The sequence below is a fragment of the Scyliorhinus torazame genome, chromosome 18, assembly GCF_047496885.1.
Source record: "Scyliorhinus torazame isolate Kashiwa2021f chromosome 18, sScyTor2.1, whole genome shotgun sequence".
Lineage (NCBI taxonomy): Eukaryota > Metazoa > Chordata > Chondrichthyes > Carcharhiniformes > Scyliorhinidae > Scyliorhinus > Scyliorhinus torazame.
Window position 1 is genome coordinate 6,623,990 of NC_092724.1, and position 21,820 is coordinate 6,645,809.

Genomic DNA, 21,820 nt, shown 5'->3' on the forward strand with positions numbered 1-21,820 from the left:
TTTCTTTTTCTTGGCATTTTGAATTGAAGTCTTCCTTGCTTCTGGTCACGTTTTAGATCATTTCGGCTGAAAGAGAATTATGTCAGAATAATAAGGTATACTCTGCCAAAATCATTCTGTCATTCTGATTCTGCAGGCATCTCCTCCTCGCACTAACCATGCTGTCCTGGAGCCGTAGCAGCAAAATTATATCATTTTAGCAATGTGACATCTCTGTTAGATTGCTGTAGCTTAATGTTCTCATACATTTAGAATTTTCAACAAAGTCATCTGTAAAAGTGACAATATGACAGCACAAGGTTAAACTTGAATAATTATTCTCACTTAGTGCTGTTATTATTTCTTTGTCGGAAGACAGAGGTGAGAATCAAGAAATTTACGGCATTTTCTGTATCTTTGTCTCATTCTGTGGTCAATGTCTTTGGTTTGGTTGCTCCTGACTCCCAGTTAAGCAAGTGAAACAATGATTTCACTACTTTTACCTCAAACTTGACTTTCAATCAAACTCAAATTGGTGGGGGAGTAAATTCTGTCTTCTGGCATTAAGGTACAAAACAGCCCTAATTGACTGCAAATTGGTAATAATCGTAGTGAGAGTTTATAAGATCTGCTCAGACGAGGAGGAATGCAACAGACATCTACAGATGCTGAAAGATGCTCTCGTACGAACGGGATACGGCGCTCGACTCATCGATCGACAGTTCCAACGTGCCACAGCAAAAAAGTGCACCAACCTCCTCAGAAGACACACGGGACACAACCGACAAGAGTACCTCTCGTCGTCCAGTACTCCCCTGAAGCGGAGAAACTACAACATCATCTTCGCAGCCTTCAACACTTCATCGATGAAGACGAGCATCTTGCCAAGGTCATCCCCACACCCCCACTACTTGCCTTCAAACAACCGCACAACCTCAAACAGACCATTGTTTGCAGCCAACTACCAAACTTTCAGGAGAACAGCGACACCACACAACCCTGCCGTGGCAATCTCTGCAAGATGTGCCAGATCATCGACATTGATACCACCATTACATGTGAGAACACCACCCACCAGGTACGCGGTACATACTCGTGCGACTCGGCCAACGTTGTCTACCTCATATGCTGCAGGAAAAGATGTCCCAAGGCATGGTACATTGGCGAGACCATGCAGACGCTGCGTCAATGGATGAACGGACATTGCACATATAGTGTGTGCGAAATGAAATATTACAAACTACAATGTGAATTTGATATGTTTTGTTTTTACACAATTTAGTAGGATTAAATCCTTGCTCATTTTCACCTGATTGTTGGTATCACACAGTTGTCCATCACTAATGCATTCATGAGAGTTTTATTAAGTTGTCCTCCTGAAAGAATGGCACTTTTATTGTGTTTGCATTAAACTATTTTGTGTTTTTTTTAAACTGCATGGAATTATAAATAATACTAACATTGAATGAACATTATTATTAGCAAAAACCATGTGGATGAACATAATTCCTTAATGATAATGTTTTGTTAATTCTTTCACCTTGTGTTCACTATACCATATAAAGATCGAGTGTTGTTGGTCCATATTGATGATTAAAGTTAACATAGAACATACAGTACAGAAGGAGGCCATTCGGCCCATCGAGTCTGCACCGACCCACTTAAGCCCTTACGTCCACCCTATCCCCGTAACCCAATAACCCCACCTAACCTTTTTGGACACTAAGGGCAATTTAGCATGGCCAATCCACCTAACCTGCACGTCTTTGGACTTGCTTCACCTGAAAGGAGAACCTGGGACCTTGAACATTGAGAAGTGAGGTAAAGGGGAAGGGAGGTAAAGGGGGCAGGTATTGCACCTTCTGTGATTTCAAGGGAATGTGCCGTGGGAAGGGGGATGAGGAGTTGTGGGTGATAGAGGTGGTGAGAGTATGAGGTGTTTCATGGTGGCATCATGCTGTTGGCAGAAATAGTGGAGGATGATCCTTTGAATGCAAAAACTGGTGGGATGGGAAAGTCAGGACCCTATAATGGTTCTGGGAGGGAAGGGAAGGCAGAGATGCGGGAAATGAGTTGAACCCGGTTGAGTGCTCTGCAACCACAGATTTAGGCAAACCTTGGTTAAAGAAAAAGGCAGCATCATTTTCGAAGGTAGCAAAACTGACAATAGATGTCAATTTTGCGAATGTGACCCACCCACACCCCAAGAATGAAGAAAAAGAGCTTATTCAACCGCCAGACAATAATAAAAGCAGAAAAATAATAAATTTAGTGTCAATCATTTGAACAAACAAATCAGAAACTGCTGGCTTTTCAATGATTGTCCAATGCTGTGTTTTTCACACATGCTGGGCAAACTTTAAAGCTAGGCAAAGAAAAGGAATGTTGACATACAAATATTCCAATTAGGAACAGGAGTAGGCCACTCGGCTCCTCAACCGTGCTCCGCCATTCAATACGTTCAAGGCTGCTCTGATTGTAACCTCAACCCAACATTCCTGTCTACCTCCGACAATCTTTCACCCCCTGGTAATCAAGAATTTATCTAGCTCAACCTTATTCAAAGATTCTGCTTCCAATACCTTTGAAGGAGGAGAGTTCCAGAGATCAGTGACCCTCCAAGAATTTCTCCTCATCTCCATCTTAAATGGCCCTTATTCTTAAACGGTGACCCCCAATTCTAGATTCTCCAACAAGAGAAAATATCCGCTCCCCATCCAACCTGTCAGTACCCCTCAGGATCTTAAAGGTTTCGATCAAGTCCCCTCTTGCTGTTCAAACCTCTAGTGGATACAAACCTAACCTCTCCGAATTTCCACATAAGATAACCCGCCCATTCCTGGTATTAGTCGAGTAAACCTTCTGTGAACTGCTCAGACATTTACATCTTCCCTTGAATAAGGAGACCAATACTGCACGCCAGTGTTTCTCCAATTTTCTTTTCCTGTGATTCATTTTTGCCGACCTTTGCGACCCATGCTATGTTCGCTTACCTTTAATGTGAAAGGGGAGCCTGCTTGGTCCTCACATCTCTCTTCAAGCAGGTAAAAAAGGAGAGGGCAATGCACATATCTGATGCAGAATACAGGCAGTTCCTTTGTGTCGTCTTCATCTTCATGAAAACGGAAAATTAAACCTCACACATGTTGGTCATCGTGAAAGGCAATACCAACAAAATGCCTGTTTTACTCTGCACTAGATACTCTTGGGAGCTGCTACTCCATAATGCTGACAGCCCACAGGCTTTTGCCGTGTTTCTAATGTGCTGTCAAAGGTCAGATACAGCAGGGTAGTCTTTACATTTGGAGTCAGCTCTCAGTTAATAACTGACTCTGGGTCTCAACCTCAAAAGGAATTTTTCACCAGCACTTCTCTTTCAAAATCTGAAACTTTTCTCATTTGCCAGTACTTCCCTGCATATAACACACATAGGCTTTGCATCTTTATTTGCATTAGCACAATTAGCAAAACCATACCTCAAGAAATCATCTATATACTGCTTTGTTCCCAAGTTAAATTTCTTCTTTGCAGACCATTAATCAAAAGCCATGGAGCTCTGTACAGAGCTAACACTAGTACTACTCTGTCTTGCCTTGGATCTTCCTGAGCAGCGAGTTCCTAGCCAAAAGGTACTCTGCCTATTTGTGTCTGGCCATCTCTTTCATGTAACAAAATGATCCATCTTCACAGCCCTCTTGCCTTGCTTGCCAGCAGGTAGCGGCTGTTGGGCGCTTCTCCTGCAATTGGGACCGCTGCAGGAAAGCCAAGACCAATCACCCCGTGACCCTCCTGACACCTGCCCACGACCCACACATACAGGTCGCGACCCACATTTTGAAAAACCCTCCAATACGCAATACTCCAGATGTGGTCTCACCAATGCACTGTACAACTGAAGCATAATCTCCCTACTTTTGTAATAATTTTCCTTGCAGTAGACAATTACATTCTATTGGCTTTTCTAATTACTTGCTGTCCCTGCATACTAGCCTTTTCTGATTCATGCACTAGGATGCCCGGATCCATCTGCACCTTGGAGCTCTTCAATCTCTTACCATTTAGATAATCAGGTTTTTTTTCTTCCTGGCAAAATGGACAATTTCACATTTGCCCATATTATACTGTATTTGCCAGATCTTTGCCCACCCACTTAACCTTAGCTTCTTTAACATGTCTTGTTAAGCGGCTGTGTTAATTTAAAAAATATATAAATTTAGAGTACCCAATTCATTTTTTCCAATTAAGGGGCAATTTAGCGTGGCCAATGCACCTACCCTGCACATCTTTGGGTTGGGGGGGCGAAACCGACGCACTAATGACTTGCACTAATATGGAAAAAGCTTTTATTTATAGTGTACTCATTTATTTTTTTACTTGCCGATCTTGTCCCATGCGTTCGCTATGATTTGCTACTCTTTCCTTCGCATCTACCTTGAGTTCATTCCAGTCCTTTGATCCCTTAAGCCCTTGGTCTGTTTTACAGTTTTTGATCCCTTGCAGCAGTGAATCAATCTAATATCACAGTACTCAACACTGTCACCTGTAAACTGCAACCTTTGCTGCCTTCCATTCTCTTTCATCTGAGTAATGAAAGCTAAAATGACCTGTTATACTCTATTTGTATGGACACCTTGTCCAGTTTATTTTTTTCAGGCATTTTTATTCTTTTGACATTTTTAAAAAAATATTATGTTGGTGTTCCCTCAGAGCACATGGTTATTGCAATAGTGTTAACATTTTATCTCTAAATTAATGTGCCGAGTTGAAAGCGACAATGCAAAAAAAGTATTGTTAAATGTTAAGATGACAAAATTTCAACAGTTATTTATAGAATGATATTGATCCGGGTGAGTCAGAGAATGTGCCATCTTACAACAATACCCCAGTTTTGGCATGTAATGCACAATATTTTATTGGCACTATTGATTAATATTGGATGTATAAATCATTCTGCTTTAATTAATCCTGGCCTCTTGAGCATCACTGGTTTGTGAGTTTTCTACCATTGGTGGTCACGCCTAGACTCTAAGCGTTGGAATTCCCTCACAACACTTTTTCTCCTTCACCCATCATCCCATGTGCTCCAATTTTGCTTACTAACCACCCCCTGTGTAGGACCTTATTGAAAGCCTTCTGAAAATCCAAAGACACCGGGCGCGATTCTCCACTCCCACGCCGGTTGGGAGAATCGCCAGGGCCGCCAAAATTTCCCGGGACGCCGGTCTGACGCCCTCCTGCGATTCTCCCAAGCGGCGGGAACGACCCGGTCGAGTTTCGCAGGCCGGAGAATCGCCGGATTCTGAGGCCCAGATGGGCCGAGCGGCCAGGCCAAAACAGCGGGTTCCCCCCCGGCGCCGTCCACACCTGGTCTCTGCAGTCGTGAGCAGTGCGTGAACGCTGGGGGGGGGGCGAGGGGGGATCCTGCACCGGAGGGTACCTCAGATGTGGGGTGGCCCGCGATCGGTGCCCACCGATCGTGGGGCCGTCTTCTCTGAAGGAGGACCTCCTTCCTTCCGCGGCCCTGCAAGATCCGTCCGCCATCTTCTTGCGGGGCGGACTTAGAGAGGACGGCAACCACGCATGCGCGGGTTGGCGCCGGCCAACCCGCGCATGCGCGGATGACGCCCGTTATGCGGCGCCGGCCGCGTCATCTATGCGGCGCCGCTTTTACGCGGGCGACGAGGCCCGGTGCGTGTAGATGACGCGGCCCCGATCCTGGCCCATTGTCAGTGCCTGAACCGTTCGGGACCGGGGCCGTTGCGCGCCATCGTGAACCTCGACGGCGCGGCCACTTCGGCGTGGGTGTGGAGAATCGCGCCCACCATTGTGACTGGTTTCCCCTTATCTATTCTGCTTGTTACATCCTCCGAAAACTCCCAACAGGTTTGTCAAACATGTTTCCCCAGTCATAAGTACATGTCGACTCTGCCCAATCCTGCTATTGCTTTCGAAGTGTCCAATAATCCCATCCTTTATAATAGATTCTAGCATTTACCCTCCTATTAATGTCAGGCTAACAGGTCCGTTTTCTTTCTCCCTCCTTCTTTAAATAGTCGGTTACATTTGCTACCTTACAATCTGCAAGAACCGTTCCCAGAATTGTTGGTATTGGAGAGAAACTGTATTTGGTTCGGATCAATCTTGGCTTTGGCAAGTAGGTGATGACTGCATCTTTCTGCAGTTCTAAGGCTTGACAGCATCTAGGTGACTTTATCTAGGTGACTTTATGGTCTCGCCTACCCTCCCAAACCACATAGGAAGGGTACCTGGGTTTTGTCAAGACTGAGGGTGAAATGGGCTGATTGGCTAAGTGGTGGAATGTGACAGTGAAATGTTGATATTGGTTTGCAATTAATTATGCTATTTAAAAATATTAATTTGTTTGACATGCGCCACTATAAATATTTTCATTTTTAAAAATGCACCCAGGAAGTAACCTTGTGGATAGGAATGTCATAAGATGACTTTTATTATATTATGGATCATTGGATTGGATTTGTTTATTGTCGTGTGTACCGAGGTACAGTGAAAAGTATTTTTCTGCGAGCAGCTCAACAGAACATTAAATACATGAAAAGGAAATAAAAGAAAATACATAATAGGGCAACACAACATATACAATGTAACTACATAAGCACCAGCATCAGATGAAGCATACAGGGTGTAGTGTTAATGAGGTCAGTCCATAAGAGGGTCAGTTAGGAGTCTGGTGACAATGGGGAAGAAGCTGTTTTTGAGTCTGTGTGATTCTCATTGAATTGTATTGGTAATGATGTTTGGTACTTTGTGTAATCTAAAACCACTATTATATGGAGTAGTGATTCACCTGCATGTTCCAAAACCCCCAGTGGATGGTGCTCCAGAAAACTCTGACCTTGCATTTTCTGTTTACTGCAGACGACCTGACACAGTCAAGCAGAAGAATGCTTTTGCACCAAATTTCATTCATTCTCTTGACTCAACTCACATGATGCTAACGGCACTCTATTGCTACAGGTAAGCTATTGACTGATAGCCATACTGCAATTTGAACCTCATCACAACTAAACGATTGTCCCCATGATTTTTATTTATTTTTTTGATAAATTTCGAGTACCCAGTTCTTTTTTTTTCTAATGAAGGGGCAATTTAATGTGGCCAATCCACCTACCCTGCACATCTTTGGGCTGTGGGGGTGAGACCCACGCAGACATGGGGAGAATGTGCAAACCCCACACATAGTGATTCAGAGCCCGGATCGAACCCGGGTCCTCAGCGCTGTGAGGCAGCAGTGCTAACCACTGCACCACCGTGCTGCCCGTTATTTTTATTTTTAAGGTTTTAAATAATCACTGACAAAATATATTCTTCCTTAGGATGTTGTGCTTTATTTATAGTGGCAGCATGGTAGCACAGTGGTTAGCACTGTTGCTTCACAGCTCCAGGCTCCCAGCTTCGATTCCTGGCTTGGGTCAGTGTCTGTGTGGAGTCTGCACGTTCTCCCCGTGCCTGCATGGGTTTCCTGCAGGTGCTCCAGTTTCCTCACACAACTCCCAAAAGATGTGCTGTTAGGTAATTTGGACATTCTGAATTTCCCTCAGTGTACCCACAGGCGGCGGAGTGTGGCGACGAGGGGCTTTTCACAGTAACTTCATTGCAGTGTTAATGTAAGCCTACTTGTGACAATAAAGATTATTATTATTACATACTTTCTCTATATGATACTTTCTTTAAAGTAGCCTTTAAATCATGCTTTTGGATTAGTAAGTTCCTACATTTTCAAAATCTTTGCATTTTTTTACTAAGTCTCCTTTAATTGTCTACTGCTGTGATAATTTATACTTCATTTTGTTCCTGTTCTTAGCCAAGTACAAGCAAAATGTTAAAACAGGTATAAGCGATCTAGTTACATAATTGTTTCACCAATTCTATCGTGTCTACCTAGATTTGTGTTTAAGGTGCTAAATTAGTAATGGTGGCCACAGTGGCAACATGGGGAAATAGTTTAAATATTTGAGACCCTTTCTTTGTTCTCCATTATAATAAACTTGGCCCATTTTGGTCCAGAGGTCAACACAAAATTGTTAGGAACTCTCAGTCATGTTCCCTCAGAAGAATTTTGTATACGCAGCGGATCTTAACTTGCATCAAATTATTTTTAAAACCCGCTGTAAAAGTCAAGTATATAAAACCTTATTGAGGGCGAATTCATCAGCAAGGAGTTGGAAATCAGATGGATGATAGTGGCTATGCTTCTCCCCAATGTAATGCTTTCCCCTCCCATTCCTGCTGGTAAAATAAGCATGCAATAAATTAGATTTGTTTCACAATCAACAGGATGGTTCTATACCTATGAATGTTCGATCTGATATTCTGGCACGCAGTAGTGAGATTAGATGAGCTCAGAGAGCAAACTGAAAATTATTTTCTGATGTAATTTTTCCAACCAACTTGTTCCCAGGGCATTTTTATAAAATAACCACTGACACCTACCTGTTCATGATATCATTTCTCAATAGGTGATTGCTTGGAAACAATTTTGTAATGTATTCAAATCTGTACTAATTTGTTTTTTCCTTCCACCAGACCATCTCAATTAGTACGCGCCGGCTGTTTATGTGCAGTCATGTTTAATACTTTAGAAAGTACTTTGCTCCTTTAATTTTCTTATCATTTTGAAACATGTATGCTATAAGTACTGTTTTCAAGCTCTCTGAATAATACTTCAGCACTTCTAGAAACAAAAAGGTATTACTGAGATTTTAAAAGGCTCGTGTTTAATTTTTCAACAAAGTAAAATTACTTTGTACGTGACTACACTTCTGAACAGATAAAGCTGAATTATATTTGCTTTTATGTTCCATGGCATTAGTCACTTATATTGTGGAACTCAAGGGTGGTTTTCAGGCATTTCGAATTTACTTCATTGCAGCGTTGAAATGAAGAGTGGCTCATAAGACTCTTTTATCAGGCTCATTGAGCGGCTCTATCTAGTTGATTGTAGATCTCGTAGACCAGCTAGCCCCCCCTAGAAATGCTGTTTCCTGCGGAAAAGAAAACAGCAAGAAACTTAGGACAATTCACAAAAGATCCATAAACAAACTCTTGGAGTTCCTGGTTGCCTATGACTCATTGCAGTCTCAACTGATTAGAAATTTAACCCATATAATTGGAACTGTCCACTTTCAGAATCCTTCTAAAGGACTATGCAGAGCACATAACTCAGCATGTTGTTCCAAAGGATGGTTACCATCAGCAAGCAAAAATGTTTTCTGATGTCAAACCTAATTATTTGCCCACATTTTATAGGTACGCCCCCTGCGGCTTCATTCCTTATCCATTTCAAATAACCTGTATCCCATTCCCTTAACTATTTAGAAGAAAAACTTTGTAATCCCTTCTAAACCTGCCCTTGTGCAAAGTAAATGGTCTTAACTCTTGCAGCTGTGCCTCATAAGTATGACCTGCAAGACTTGGTCTGATTCTAGTCAACCTCGTGTGCTTTTTAGGGCCTCATTATCCTTCAGCATGTTCAGAAACCAACAATGAGAATAAAAGGAGGCGGGCTCGCGTGATAGAACACAGCCCAGTCTATCACACAAACCCGCTTCCCATCCATTGACTCTCTCTACACCTCCAGCTGCCTTGGGAAAGTGGGCAGCATAATCAAAGAGCCGTCCCACCTGGGTTATTCTCTCTTCCAATCTCTTCATTCAGACTGAAGATACAAAAGTTTGAGAACATGCACCAATAGATTCCAAAAACAGCTTCTTCCTTGCTGTTACCAGACTCCTGAATGACCCTCTTTGGGTCTGACCTGATCTTATGGACTGAACTGATCTTCCTACGCATCTTCTCTACAGTTGTAGCACTGCATACCGTATACTTCATCCGCTGTCTGTGTTTATGTATTTTCATTATCTATCCTCACATATTTATCGTATGTTCTATGTTTTCATGTATGGAGTGATCTGCTTGGACTGTACGCAGAACGATACTTTTCACTGTACCTCAGTACACATGACAATAAATCTAAGAAGTCAGCTTCAGGTACATCAGAGCCTTGTATAGTTTTAGATCAGGTCAAATCCATTTGTTTGCACATCAAGTGCAGCACAGTGGTTAGCACTGTGCCTTCACAGCGCAAGGGACCCAGGTCCGATTCCCCGCTGGGTCACTGTCTGTGCGGAGTCTGCACGTTCTCCCCGTGTCTGCGTGGGTTTCCTCCGGGTGCTCTGGTTTCCTCCCACGGTCCAAAGACGTGCAGGTTACGTGAATTGGCCATGATAAATTGCCCTTAGTGACCAAAAAGGTTGGGAGGGGTTGTTGGGTTACGGGGATAGGGTGGAAGTGAGGGCTTAGGTGGGTCGGTGCAGACTCGATGGGCCGAGTGGCGGCCTCCTGCACGGTATGTTCGAAGTCATTTCATACTATCGCTCATATCTATTTATATAATGACAAGCTATTGTGAGATTTCAAATAAAGGAAATTGAGATTATATTTGTGCATGTAGTTGGGTAGTGTTGGTGGTGGTTTGGTCCATTCAGGACCAGCTATTTCTGATACATTATTTTGTAAGATTTTAATATTTTTAAGTCTAATGCAGTGTTTTTATGTTTTTTATTAAACTGAAACTTGACTGGAAAGTGATAGCGACAGTGTGCAACCTGGGCAGTTAGTACACCTAACACAGCTGTTGAAAAGGAAAGTCCACTTGATTAAAGTGTTAATGTAAGCCTACTTGTGACAATAAAGATTATTTTTTTTAAAAATTAAGTATTTTATATGGGCGACATGGTGGCGCAGTGGTTTGCACTGCTGCTTCACGGCGCTGAGGACCCGGGTTCGATCCAGGCCCCGGGTCACTGTCCGTGTGGAGTTTGCACATTCTCCCCGTGTCTGCGTGGGTCTCACCCCCACAACCCAAGAAGATGTGCAGGGTAGGTGGATTGGCCACGCTAAATTGCCCCTTAATTGTAAAAGAAAGAATTGGGTACTCTAAATTTATTTTTCCAAATAAAAAATGTTATTTAAAAATATTTTAGGAATTGCAGCTTCCTATTCACTGGCTCCAATGCCAAAGTTGTTAATGTTCATAATATGGCTGAAGTCAACGGCAGGTTGGTTTTACATAACCCTCCTTACACAAAAGAGTAAGTAAGGAGTGAGGATGTGAACATTTGGCAGTAAAAGAAAAAGGCAAGACTTAAGTTTTTATGAGGGAGGTAGCTAAACTCAGATGCTCGTCGGAGAGGATCACAGGGGCAGGAGCACGGTGACTGGCAATGGAGTGGTCATGAAGCACTAATCTAAAGTAGAATGGACAGTGCAGACAAGATCATCGTTTGAATACGGGGGAGCACAAGGGCCTAAAGACATTGATCTTGAAGCAAATTAAGTGGAACAGATAGTGGCTTTTGAGTTAGGATCATAGGGTGCAGAAGGAGTCCATTCAGCCCATCGTCTGCAACAACCCTTGGAAAGAGCATCCTATCTAGGCCCACACCTCCACCCTATCTCTGTAACGTAGACAATTTGTCACGGAAAATCCACCTCACCTGCACATCTTTGGACTGTGGGAGGAAACTGGGGCACCCGGGGGAAACCCCCACAAACGGGGAGAAACTGCAAACTCCACACAAACAGTCACCCGAGGCCGGAATCGAACCCGGGTCCCTGAAGCTGCGATGCAGCAGTGCTAACCACTGTGCCACTATGCCATTGGAGATAGTGGAGTTATTAGGAGAACTGAGGGGGAAGAAGTGGACTGTGGAATTTTACAATATCAAAGCTTTTGAAATGTGAGCAGAAGGCTGATGAGAGAATTCATGAGGTGCTGATTTAGGGTGAAGATGGGGTAGGAATGTAAAGTTTTAGATACTAAAGTATGCTTTAGTCATAAAGCATGGTAACAAACTAAATATATATAGAAAGGTGATGGAATTTAAACTGGATTTATCCTAAATCATTGCAGCAATTGGAAGATTTCATTGCTGTAACTTTGTCTTTTCAGTGCTGGGGTAACATTTGTCTCTGTCCATGACTGCTTCTGGACACACGCATATACAGTCGATATCATGAATCAGGTAGATATTCTCTTCTCCGTTATTTCTACTTGTTATTGAATAGCACGCAGTAGGATGTTGCAAAAGGAAAAACTTTTCACAGTAATTGTTTCCATAAATTTTATATAATGTATACTTTGTGAGAATGGGTGCCCTGGGTACTTAATTTTTCTATATTGGTTTTGCAACATCCTAAGTGTTCTCTCCAGGTTTGCCTGCAAATTTCTTAACTTTTATTTGCAACATAATCAGAATTTAAGAAAATACCATTTGCAGAATGAGTTGCTATCCCAATGAATGCATCAGCTTAAGAGTTTTGTGGTTTCTGGGCACAGAGGAAATAAGACCATAAGATGTAGCTGCAGAAGGAGGCCATATTTGGCCCATCGAGTCTGCTCCGCCATTCAGCGAGACCAAGACTGATTTTTATGATAATCCTCAACTCCACTTTCCCGCCTTCTCACCATACCCTTGATTACCTTACTAGTAAAAATCTGTGTTTCTAAACCTTGAACATACTTAACAACCCAGCCCTCTACGGTAAAGAATTCCACAGATTCATTCCCTCGGAGAGAAGAAATTTCTCCTCATCTTGGTCTTAAATGGGCGACCCCTTACTCTGAGATTATGTCCTCTGCTCATGGACGCTCCTACATCTGTCAGCATCTCCCTTGTCAAGCCCCCTGACTATCCTATATGTCTCAATATGGTCACCTCTCATTCTTCTAAACTCCAATGAATACAGGCTCAACCTACTCAACCTCTCTTCATAATATACCTGGGATCAATGTAGTGAACCTCCTCTGGGCTGCCTCCAATTCCATTGTATCTTTCCGTAGATAAGGGGACCAAAACAGTTCACAGCATTCCAGGTTTGGTCTAACTAGAACCATGTAAAGTTTTAGCAAAACTTCACTGTTTTGGAGGCAAAACATCCCAGGTGCAAAAACCCATAATGTGTCATCACCAACCTGAGAGCATGGATAATCTTTGGGAATAGTGTGTGGTAGTGGAGTGGGAGCAAAAATTGTATACTGAAATGTAAAGTCAAAATAATTGAAAACTTCTGAGTATGCCCACCTTTACTGATGAAAGTCAGGAGAACTGGATTTTTTTAATTTTCTCAGTAAGTGAAACAACAGATGGTCTTGTACTCAAATGTTCAATTGAAAATGTACAAGCCTGTATTCTGACCTTAACGATTTGTCTTTTGTTATCAGCTGAATGGAAATACTGACTAAAGTAGTGAGATAGAGCATTCAGTTAAATGCACTTGTTTAACACTAATTATAGGTGTTTTTTGAGTGGTGTAAAATATATTTTTTTAATGATTATTAGGATGCCGTGATAATGTATATATCCGAACCAGGTGGACATTTGTAACATATGATGCTGAGCTAGCAGACAGTAATAAGAAATGCTCACCTGTTAGTTACAGATGCCTAAGCTGCACTTGTTGGAACTCAAAGTCCCTGTCCACTTTCTACATTGCTGTTCACCTTTAAAACATGCCCAAGAGCCATTTAGTCCATCTCCTAATTCATGGATTGCAGCTCGTTGTTTGTTCTTTTATTCCTTTTAACTACCTATTCTTCCCCATTTCTGTAAAATGCCATGGCCTGTTTTCCACATAAAGCTGCTGTATAAATACAAATTGGTGTTGTGAGTTAGATCAATGCCCTGATAGCATTCTTACATAAGTGCTTCTATGTTGATAAGCTGCTGAAAATCAATGCAAAGCTGTCAGTATCGCAGCACTATTGTACAGTATGCATTAATAGTGCAATGCTTTTAATTAGCCCTTCATTTCAAGAATATGCATTATTTAATGTGAAATCAGTAAATTGAGTCTGACTTTTCTACCTAGCTGTGAGACTTGTGAAAGCACCTATCAAAGACATCATGTCTTATCCTAGGGAAATTTGCTGTTTAAGTGTCGTGATCAATGGAATGATTGCCCTGAATAGATGATTTACAGGTAACCTTGAAATGCAGTTCAGTTAAAACTAGCCTTTGTCTGTCTTACAATGGACCCATATGTTATTGTATTGATGCCTTTTGGTCCTCATAGATGCTTCCTAGCCCAATCTCATCTAACCCGTGAGGTGAAATTTGTGCATGCTTTCTTAACAAATATTGTACATGCGTGTTGCAGGTTTGCCGTGAACAGTTTGTAGCCTTGCACAGCCAACCCATTCTTCAAGATCTTTCCAAATTTCTCGTAAACAAATATCGCTATAACATTCCGTGAGTATCTACAATCTTCACAATCTATCAAAAATCATAATCTGTTAAAGATGCGCTTTACAGCAATCAGAAACATGAATTAAAAATGCTTGCTGTGTCTGCACTTTTCTATTTAACATTCAAATCGGTTTCAGCTAAATATTTCTGTCTTTGCAGTGCTGATCGAAAAAGCAAAAAGCTTCAGGACTACAAAAAAATGATGGAGCTGCTTTCTAAAGTACTGGAGACAGGTACTGAACAAAACTACTTTAAGATGAAGAAGAAAATTAAGTCAGGCATTAGATTAGAAGGGCATATGAAAACAGGCCCTTCGGCCTAACTTGTCCATGCCGTCCCAATTGCCTGCATTTGGCCCATAACCCTGAAACATAATCATAACCCATAACTATAATCCTGAAAAATGTAGCAGTTACTACTTCGTTGTTCTCAAACCCTTTCCTGTAGGCAGTGATTCCCCTCCTCCATCGTATATAAGTAGTTATTATTTATAGTAAGAAGTCTTACAACACCAGGTTAAAGTCCAACAGGTTTGTTTTGATGTCACTCGCTTTCGGAGCGCTGCTCCTTCCTCAGGTGAATGAAGAGGTATGTTCCAGAAACATATATATAGACAGATTCAAAGATGCCAGACAATGCTTGGAATGTGAGCATTAGCAGGTGATTAAATCTTTACAGATCCAGAGATGGGGTAACCCCAGGTTAAAGAGGTGTGAATTGTGTCAAGCCAGGACAGTTGGTAGGATTTCGCAGGCCAGATGGTGGGGGATGAATGTAATGCAACATGAATCCCAGGTCCCGGTTGAGGCCGCACTCGCGTGCGGAACTTAGCTATAAGCTTCTGCTCGGCGATTCTGCGTTGTTGCGCGTCCTGAAGGCTGCCTTGGAGAATGCTTACCCGGAGATCAGAGGCTGAATGCCCTTGAATGCTGAAGTGTTCCCCGACTGGAAGGGAACATTCCTGCCTGGTGATTGTCGCGCGATGTCCATTCATTCGTTGTCGCAGCGTCTGCATGGTCTCGCCAATGTACCACGCTTTGGGACATCCTTTCCTGCAGCGTATGAGGTAGACAACGTTGGCCGAGTCGCACAAGTATGTACCGCGTACCTGGTGGGTGGTGTTCTCGCGTGTAATGGTGGTATCCATGTCGATGATCTGGCAAGTCTTGCAGAGATTGCCATGGCAGGGTTGTGTGGTGTCGTGGTCACTGTTCTGAAGGCTGTGTAGTTTGCTGCAAACCATGGTTTGTTTGAGGTTGCGCGGTTGTTTGAAGGCAAGTAGTGGGGTTGTGGGGACGACCTTGGCAAGATGTTCATCTTCATCGATGACGTGTTGAAGGCTGTGAAGAAGATGTCGTTTATCCGCTCCGGGAAAGTACTGGACGACGAAGGGTATTCTGTCGGTTGTGTCCCATGTTTGTCTTCTGAAGAGGTCGGTGCGGTTTTTTGCTGTGGCGCGTTGGAACTGTCGATCGATGAGTCGAGCGCCATTTCCCTCGTACGATTTCAGATTTTAAAAAATAGCCTCTATGAAAAAACTGCAGTTTAAAAACCACCTGATCAAAAGAGGAAGCACTTCAGAGTTAATGGAATGTGAAGAAGTATAAAAATGAATAAAGCTACTCCCGCCTTTGTAATAGCCTGGACCCGTCAATCAAAAGGCTTGTAAAAAGTAAAGGACAATGACATTGAATGTAAACAATGCAATTCAAAGCTTTTAGGCTTCTCAGTAAGCTCGCGTTGAAAATGTTAACGGGGGATGAAATTTAACGCGAGAAAAGTGTTTCAAAGTTTTCCAACACATCAAAGGGAAGACCTTTATCTTCATTTGCATCTGACAGATCATTGATATTGACAATCTGGGAGAGACATCAACGGTTTGAAGGCTACAGAGGGAAGGCTTTTAACTTCATCTGAGAGTTCAAAGATTTTCAATGCTACAGAGGGAAGACTCGCCACACGACCCCCATCCCGGGAAAGAGCCCCTCCCTGAGGCACTCCAGCTCAAGCCCCCTGACCCCTATCGCCCCTGAAGGACCCTGCTCAACACCCTGTAGATAAATGTAGAGAGGGTACTCAGCCGCTGGGAGCAACGTAGCCAGAGAATCACCCCCTCTGTATCCTAGTTTTTGTATCTGTTTTTGGGAGGTTGGGTGGGATAGGAAGAGGGAGAAACCATTTGTGACGTTCACCTCCAGCTGAGATTCTGAAATTCAAGGTCAGGAACAGCACCTTGGCTTGGGGAACCATGCCTGTATCAATACTTGAAACATCATTCATAAAAGACCATCAGTGACTGACCATGGCTCATTTTCAACTTTGTTTTCCACTAAAACTGGATATTAAAATCGTTTGAAAATGTGAGATCGACTTCAGTGACACTTCTGAATCAATAGTACTTTCCTTGAGGAAGAAATGACTGCACTTATTGCCAAATTTCATAAATTGAGAAAAGGCTATTGTTTGGAGATGACCAGTTCAAGTAATGATCCATAGAATCGCTACGGTGCAGAAGGAGGCCTTTCAGCCCATCACACTCCGACAGAACACCCTACATAGGCCCACTCCTCCGCCCTATCCCCGTAACCCCATGCATTGCGGCCAATCCACCTAACCTGCACACCTTTGGACTGTGGGAGGAAACCAGAGCACCCGGAGGAAACCCCAATGCCGGAATCGAACTGAGGTAGTAGTGCTAACCAGTGAGCCACCGTGCCGGCCATTATCAGTTCATTAAAATTACTAAGTCTCGATATGCATCATTTAATCTTTAATACACATTTTAAAAACTTTATTCAAAGCTTTCGCATATTCTATTCATGAAACATTAACTATTAAAAAGTTTGGAATGTGTATTCATATTATTTGCATGTTTGAATCATTTTAGAAATGTTTCCTGATATGGATTAATGAAAGTTTAATAAACGATATGAAAAATGTGCATTTTCCGTTTCCAAATTGCATCAGTTCATCTTTCCTGACCCACTTGTTTGTGCAGCACTGATGGTTTGTGTTTCCTTTCAGGTGAATTTGATCTGGAGAAGGTAAAAGAATCTACCTATTTCTTCAGCTGAAGATGTCCGAATGCTGGGATGATCAAAGAGTGTCTGCCTCTTGAATCCAGCAGAATTCCCCAGCTGTTCACTGGACACACGGCGGACCTATGCTGGGGAAGGAAATGATTGTTTCCGTGAAATTTTGTACAACGGACCTGTATAAATCATTGCACACTTATGGCACGATCAGTGAAAATTTGAGATAAACTACCACCGGCAATATTCAACTCCATTTCTGCCTGAGGATCAAGTTGCTCTTGCGTGGTCAAAGTAACGCCATCATTCTAGAGGAATTAAATGAAAACTTGTTTCTAATTATGTATGCCTATGTAAACTGGAAAAGCAACCAAGAACATTCAGCTATTATTTCACAGTTTCTATTTCAGTTTTCAGTCATCCTTTCATCAAGGGTTTTCTTTTTACGGAGACTCCAGTTCTGCAAATGTTTGTTCTCAGGGCCGCGGGACATAAGAACTAGGAACAGGAGTAGGCCATCTGGCCCCTTGAGCCTGCTCCGCCATTCAATGAGATCATGGCTGATCTTTGTGGACACAGGATCTTGTGTGAAACGGAAGGTCGCAGCATCATGAATTCAATACCTGATCAGCCGTACTGTCCTTCCCACTTCAAAGTTGTTGCTTTGCACTAAATACAATCCCATCTCGATTTTTAATTTGAGAAATATCGATGCAAGCATTTTCCAAAAGTAAACTGTTTCTAATCAATCTACAATCTATTTTTAGCAGCCATTCGTGTCTTTTAAGGGCCAGGACCAGCTCATCGTGACAGTTACCACGACCTTAATAACATCGTTGTAAGTCAGCAACTCTGCTGAGTGAAAAGTGACAGTAAGTGGAAGAAAATCCCTATAACGGAATAATTGGGGCTTTGGACAGGACTTTGCCTCTGTCCAGCTTGCTGTTTTCCTTTTCATTTAAGGACAACGGTCCTTATTATTGAAACCTCATTCCGCTGGTATCCTACGATACGTTGGGATTTCCTTTGGTACCAAAATATGATGAATGCAGCTTTCACTTCTCTACAAATTTAGTGAAAATCTGTTGTGACCCCATGTCTGAAAGCTAAGTGGAATTGAGGAATTTCATTTTGCCTGTTACTTGAATGATTCACTTTGTTGAACTGCATTGGAATTTGTCTGATTACAGAAAATTTGACGTGATTATACTTTTTATAATAAATAATTGTAATCAGAAAAATTACGAATAACAATTCTGTATTGTTTAATTCAAATTTCTCCGTAGGTTTATGCTGGTCAGAGGGTTAATATCCTGAAATGTCGCTGCTGGTTCACAGAATCTCTACAGTGCAGAAGGAGTCAATTCAGCCCATCGGGTTTGCACCAACCCTCTGAAAGAGCACTCCATCCAAGGTCACTCCCCCGCCCTATCCCAATAATCCCTTAATCTAACCTAAGCATCTTTATTTTTGGACGCTAGGGGGCAATTTAGCATGGCCAATCCACCTAACCTGCACATCTTCGGACTGTGGAGAGAAACCAGAGCACCCGGAGGAAACTCACACAGACACGGGGAGAACGTGCAAACTCCACAGTCACCCAAGGCCAGAATTGAACCCGGCTCCCTGGCGCTGTGAGGCAGCAGCGCTTGCCGCCGTGCCGCCCTGTTAATAAAATTAAAATTGCAGAAATATTTTACCAATGCATCAGTTGGAGAAACTGTTTTGCTTTGAGCTTTCCTGAATACTTTGTCCTTGTTCGGCAACTGTTAGATCTCTATAAATGGAGGCCTTCTTCATTATTGTTGTATTTGAATTTGGATTGATCAGTTGCTGCTGAATTACTTTTCAGAAAGAAAATGTGTCAGATGCCCTTAGATGATGGAAAATATTACATTGTCAGACCTCTTTATACAGGTTAAAATATTATCCAAAATTTCACTATCAATAAATGATGCATGGAATTAGAAACAAGCAAAAGTCTAAATAGCTCAACATTTTATTTCGGGTAATTGGAGTCAGTGCAGAAGGGGGTTAATAAACTCTTTCCAGAAAGCTGCCCGTTTTGCAATTTCTTAACGTGTAATAATCCCTTTGAATGAATAAACTAAGCTTCCTCTAGTTCTTGGCACAAGGCCAACAAGTTTGAAATACACCTTTTGGGAGAAGATGTACTCTGTAGAATGTAAGAGCTTCTGCTGTGTTAGAATTGGAATCATGAACAATGTAATATATTTATTAGCATCACAAGTAGGCTTACATTAACACTGCAATGAAGTTACTGTGAAAAGCCCCCAGTCGCCACACTCCGGTGCCTGTTCGGGTTCACTGAGGGAGAATTCAGAATGTCCAATTCACCTAACAGCACGTCTTTCGGGACTTATTGGAGGAAATCCAGGCAGCCACGGAGAGAACGTGCAGACTCCGCACAGTCAGTGACCCAAGCCGGGAATCGAACCCAGGTCCCTGGAGCTGTGAAGCAAAAGTGCTAACCACTGTGCTACCGTGCTGTCCAATGTATCTACTTACAATGTATGTAAGTGTGTGGCAGAATGGCAAAGATTAGCCAGAGTTTGCTGAGAAAATAATAAGTTTAATATGCGTATCATTATTAATAGATTATAATTACAGCAAAGTGCGGCAAAAAGACAAACCGAGAGTTGCAAATCACTACAATTTATGCAGACGGCAGAAACGAGCTCGCCATCAACCTTCTCAAGAGTTTTAAGAAATTGCTTGCAAGTTCACTGAAAATAAATTAAACTTGCTTGAGAAAGTTGAGTTGGTACTTCATGAGTTAAGGATCTTTTAATGACTAGATGTATGTTCTTGCAATGTTACTGAACCTTCGCGGAACAGAAAGGGAACAATTGAAACAAAAGTCTCATTCCAGAAAGTAGTAACTTGTTCTTCAAGGTGATCAACGTTTTCATGCTTTAAATTTTTTCCCCTCAATTTAATTTTTTTTTTTTAAATGACTTCCTTACTCAATCATAATTTTACAAAACACAATTGCAACAAGAGACCAGCGGTATAATACGGAATTGCATGGGACGTAACCAACTTAAGACGAGTCCGATAACTTGTCTGCCGCTATGTTTCCAACTGACATTGGCATATCTCTCCGTTATTGCGGAGCCTTCTTTTGGTCATTTTCAGCTAAAAGCCTCACAATTGAGTAGTTTGGCAACTAATTGGAAATGTGTGCATTCAAGGTCTTTATTTTCACTAGCTATTGGCTAATTCATGAAATTTCCAATCGTCAATGTCATCCCTCTTAGCCTCACATGCCATATGCAATATGAAGCAGAGAGTTTGGGATCCAGAGCTACTGCCTAGTCACAAATCTGCCTTTTCTTTGAAGTTGAAGTATTGCAGAGTACTTACTTCATAAGAGCATGCCTTTTAAAAGCAAGTCCTTAACGTGTTTATCATAGATTATCATAGAATTTACAGTGCAGAAGGAGGCCATTCGGCCCATCGAGTCTGCACCGGCTCTTGGAAAGAACACCCTAGCCAAGTTCAGCACCTCCACCCTATCCCCATAACCCAACACTAAGGGCAATTTTGGACACGAAGGGCAATTTATCATGACCAATCCACCTAACCCGCACATCTTTGGACTGTGGGAGGAAACCGGAGCACCCGGAGGAAACCCACGCACACACGGGGAGGATGTGTAGACTCCGCACAGACAGTGACCCAAGCTGGAATCGAACCTGGGACCCTGGAGCTGTGAAGCAATTGTGCTATCCACAATGCTACCGTGCTGCCCAACAACCCCATCTAATCCGAGCAACATATCCTTGTATACTTTTCTCTGAATGTGCTTATCCAGCTTCCCATTCAATGCGTTTAGTGAACGGAAGAAGCAGCCAGAATGACGGAGGGGAATCTTAGTTGGGATAATGGAAATGAAATGAAAATTGAAATGAAATGAAAATCGCTTATTGTCACAAGTAGGCTTCAAATGAAGTTACTGTGAAAAGCCCCTAGTCGCTGTTATGGGAATTGAACCGTGCTGCTGGCCTGCCTTGGTCTGCTTTCAAAGCCAGCGATTTAGCCCTGTGCTTAAACTATTGCTCCTTCACTGCCTGAATTTTATTTTAATCTTCAACCCAGTCCCACCCCATTTCAGGTAGGATATCTGAGGGAAATTCTCTTGTCTGTGTCTCAGCTGGGACTAACCAAAGCCAATTTTGAATGCATTTTACTGTCGACTTGAAATTACGGAAAAATTATGCAAGAATTTTTTTCTCCAGGGCTCAGGACTAAGCTCTGCTTTCATCACAATCAGCTAACGTTGAAGGATATAAGGATTAGATTTAGAATGTGTCCGGCACATCAACTGGTCAGCTTTAAACCACCTAAACTTTATTAAAGAAACAACACGCCTGCCTATGAAACCAAAACAGCGTCAGATAACCTCACTTCTTCCCTAAATTTGAGTCCAGCCAAATTGCAGTGTGCAGTTTGTGCTGGCGCAAAGCTGAATCTACCTGCAATTGACAGTAGAATAAT

The 21,820-nt window shown here is 42.3% G+C and overlaps 1 protein-coding gene across 1 annotated transcript in view; it reads left to right on the forward strand.

Moving 5' to 3' along the window:
* The window catches only part of polrmt (polymerase (RNA) mitochondrial (DNA directed)), a 104,873-nt gene extending 84,798 nt beyond the window's left edge, over nt 1-20,075 (forward strand). The window contains exons 17-21 of the mRNA XM_072482096.1: nt 6,877-6,975; nt 11,972-12,044; nt 14,179-14,270; nt 14,427-14,500; nt 17,292-20,075. Of these exons, the coding sequence (XP_072338197.1) occupies nt 6,877-6,975; nt 11,972-12,044; nt 14,179-14,270; nt 14,427-14,500; nt 17,292-17,341 (388 nt within the window). The 3' untranslated portion in view covers nt 17,342-20,075. The remainder of the gene's footprint in view (nt 1-6,876; nt 6,976-11,971; nt 12,045-14,178; nt 14,271-14,426; nt 14,501-17,291) is intronic.
* Nucleotides 20,076-21,820: the final 1,745 nt, after the last annotated feature.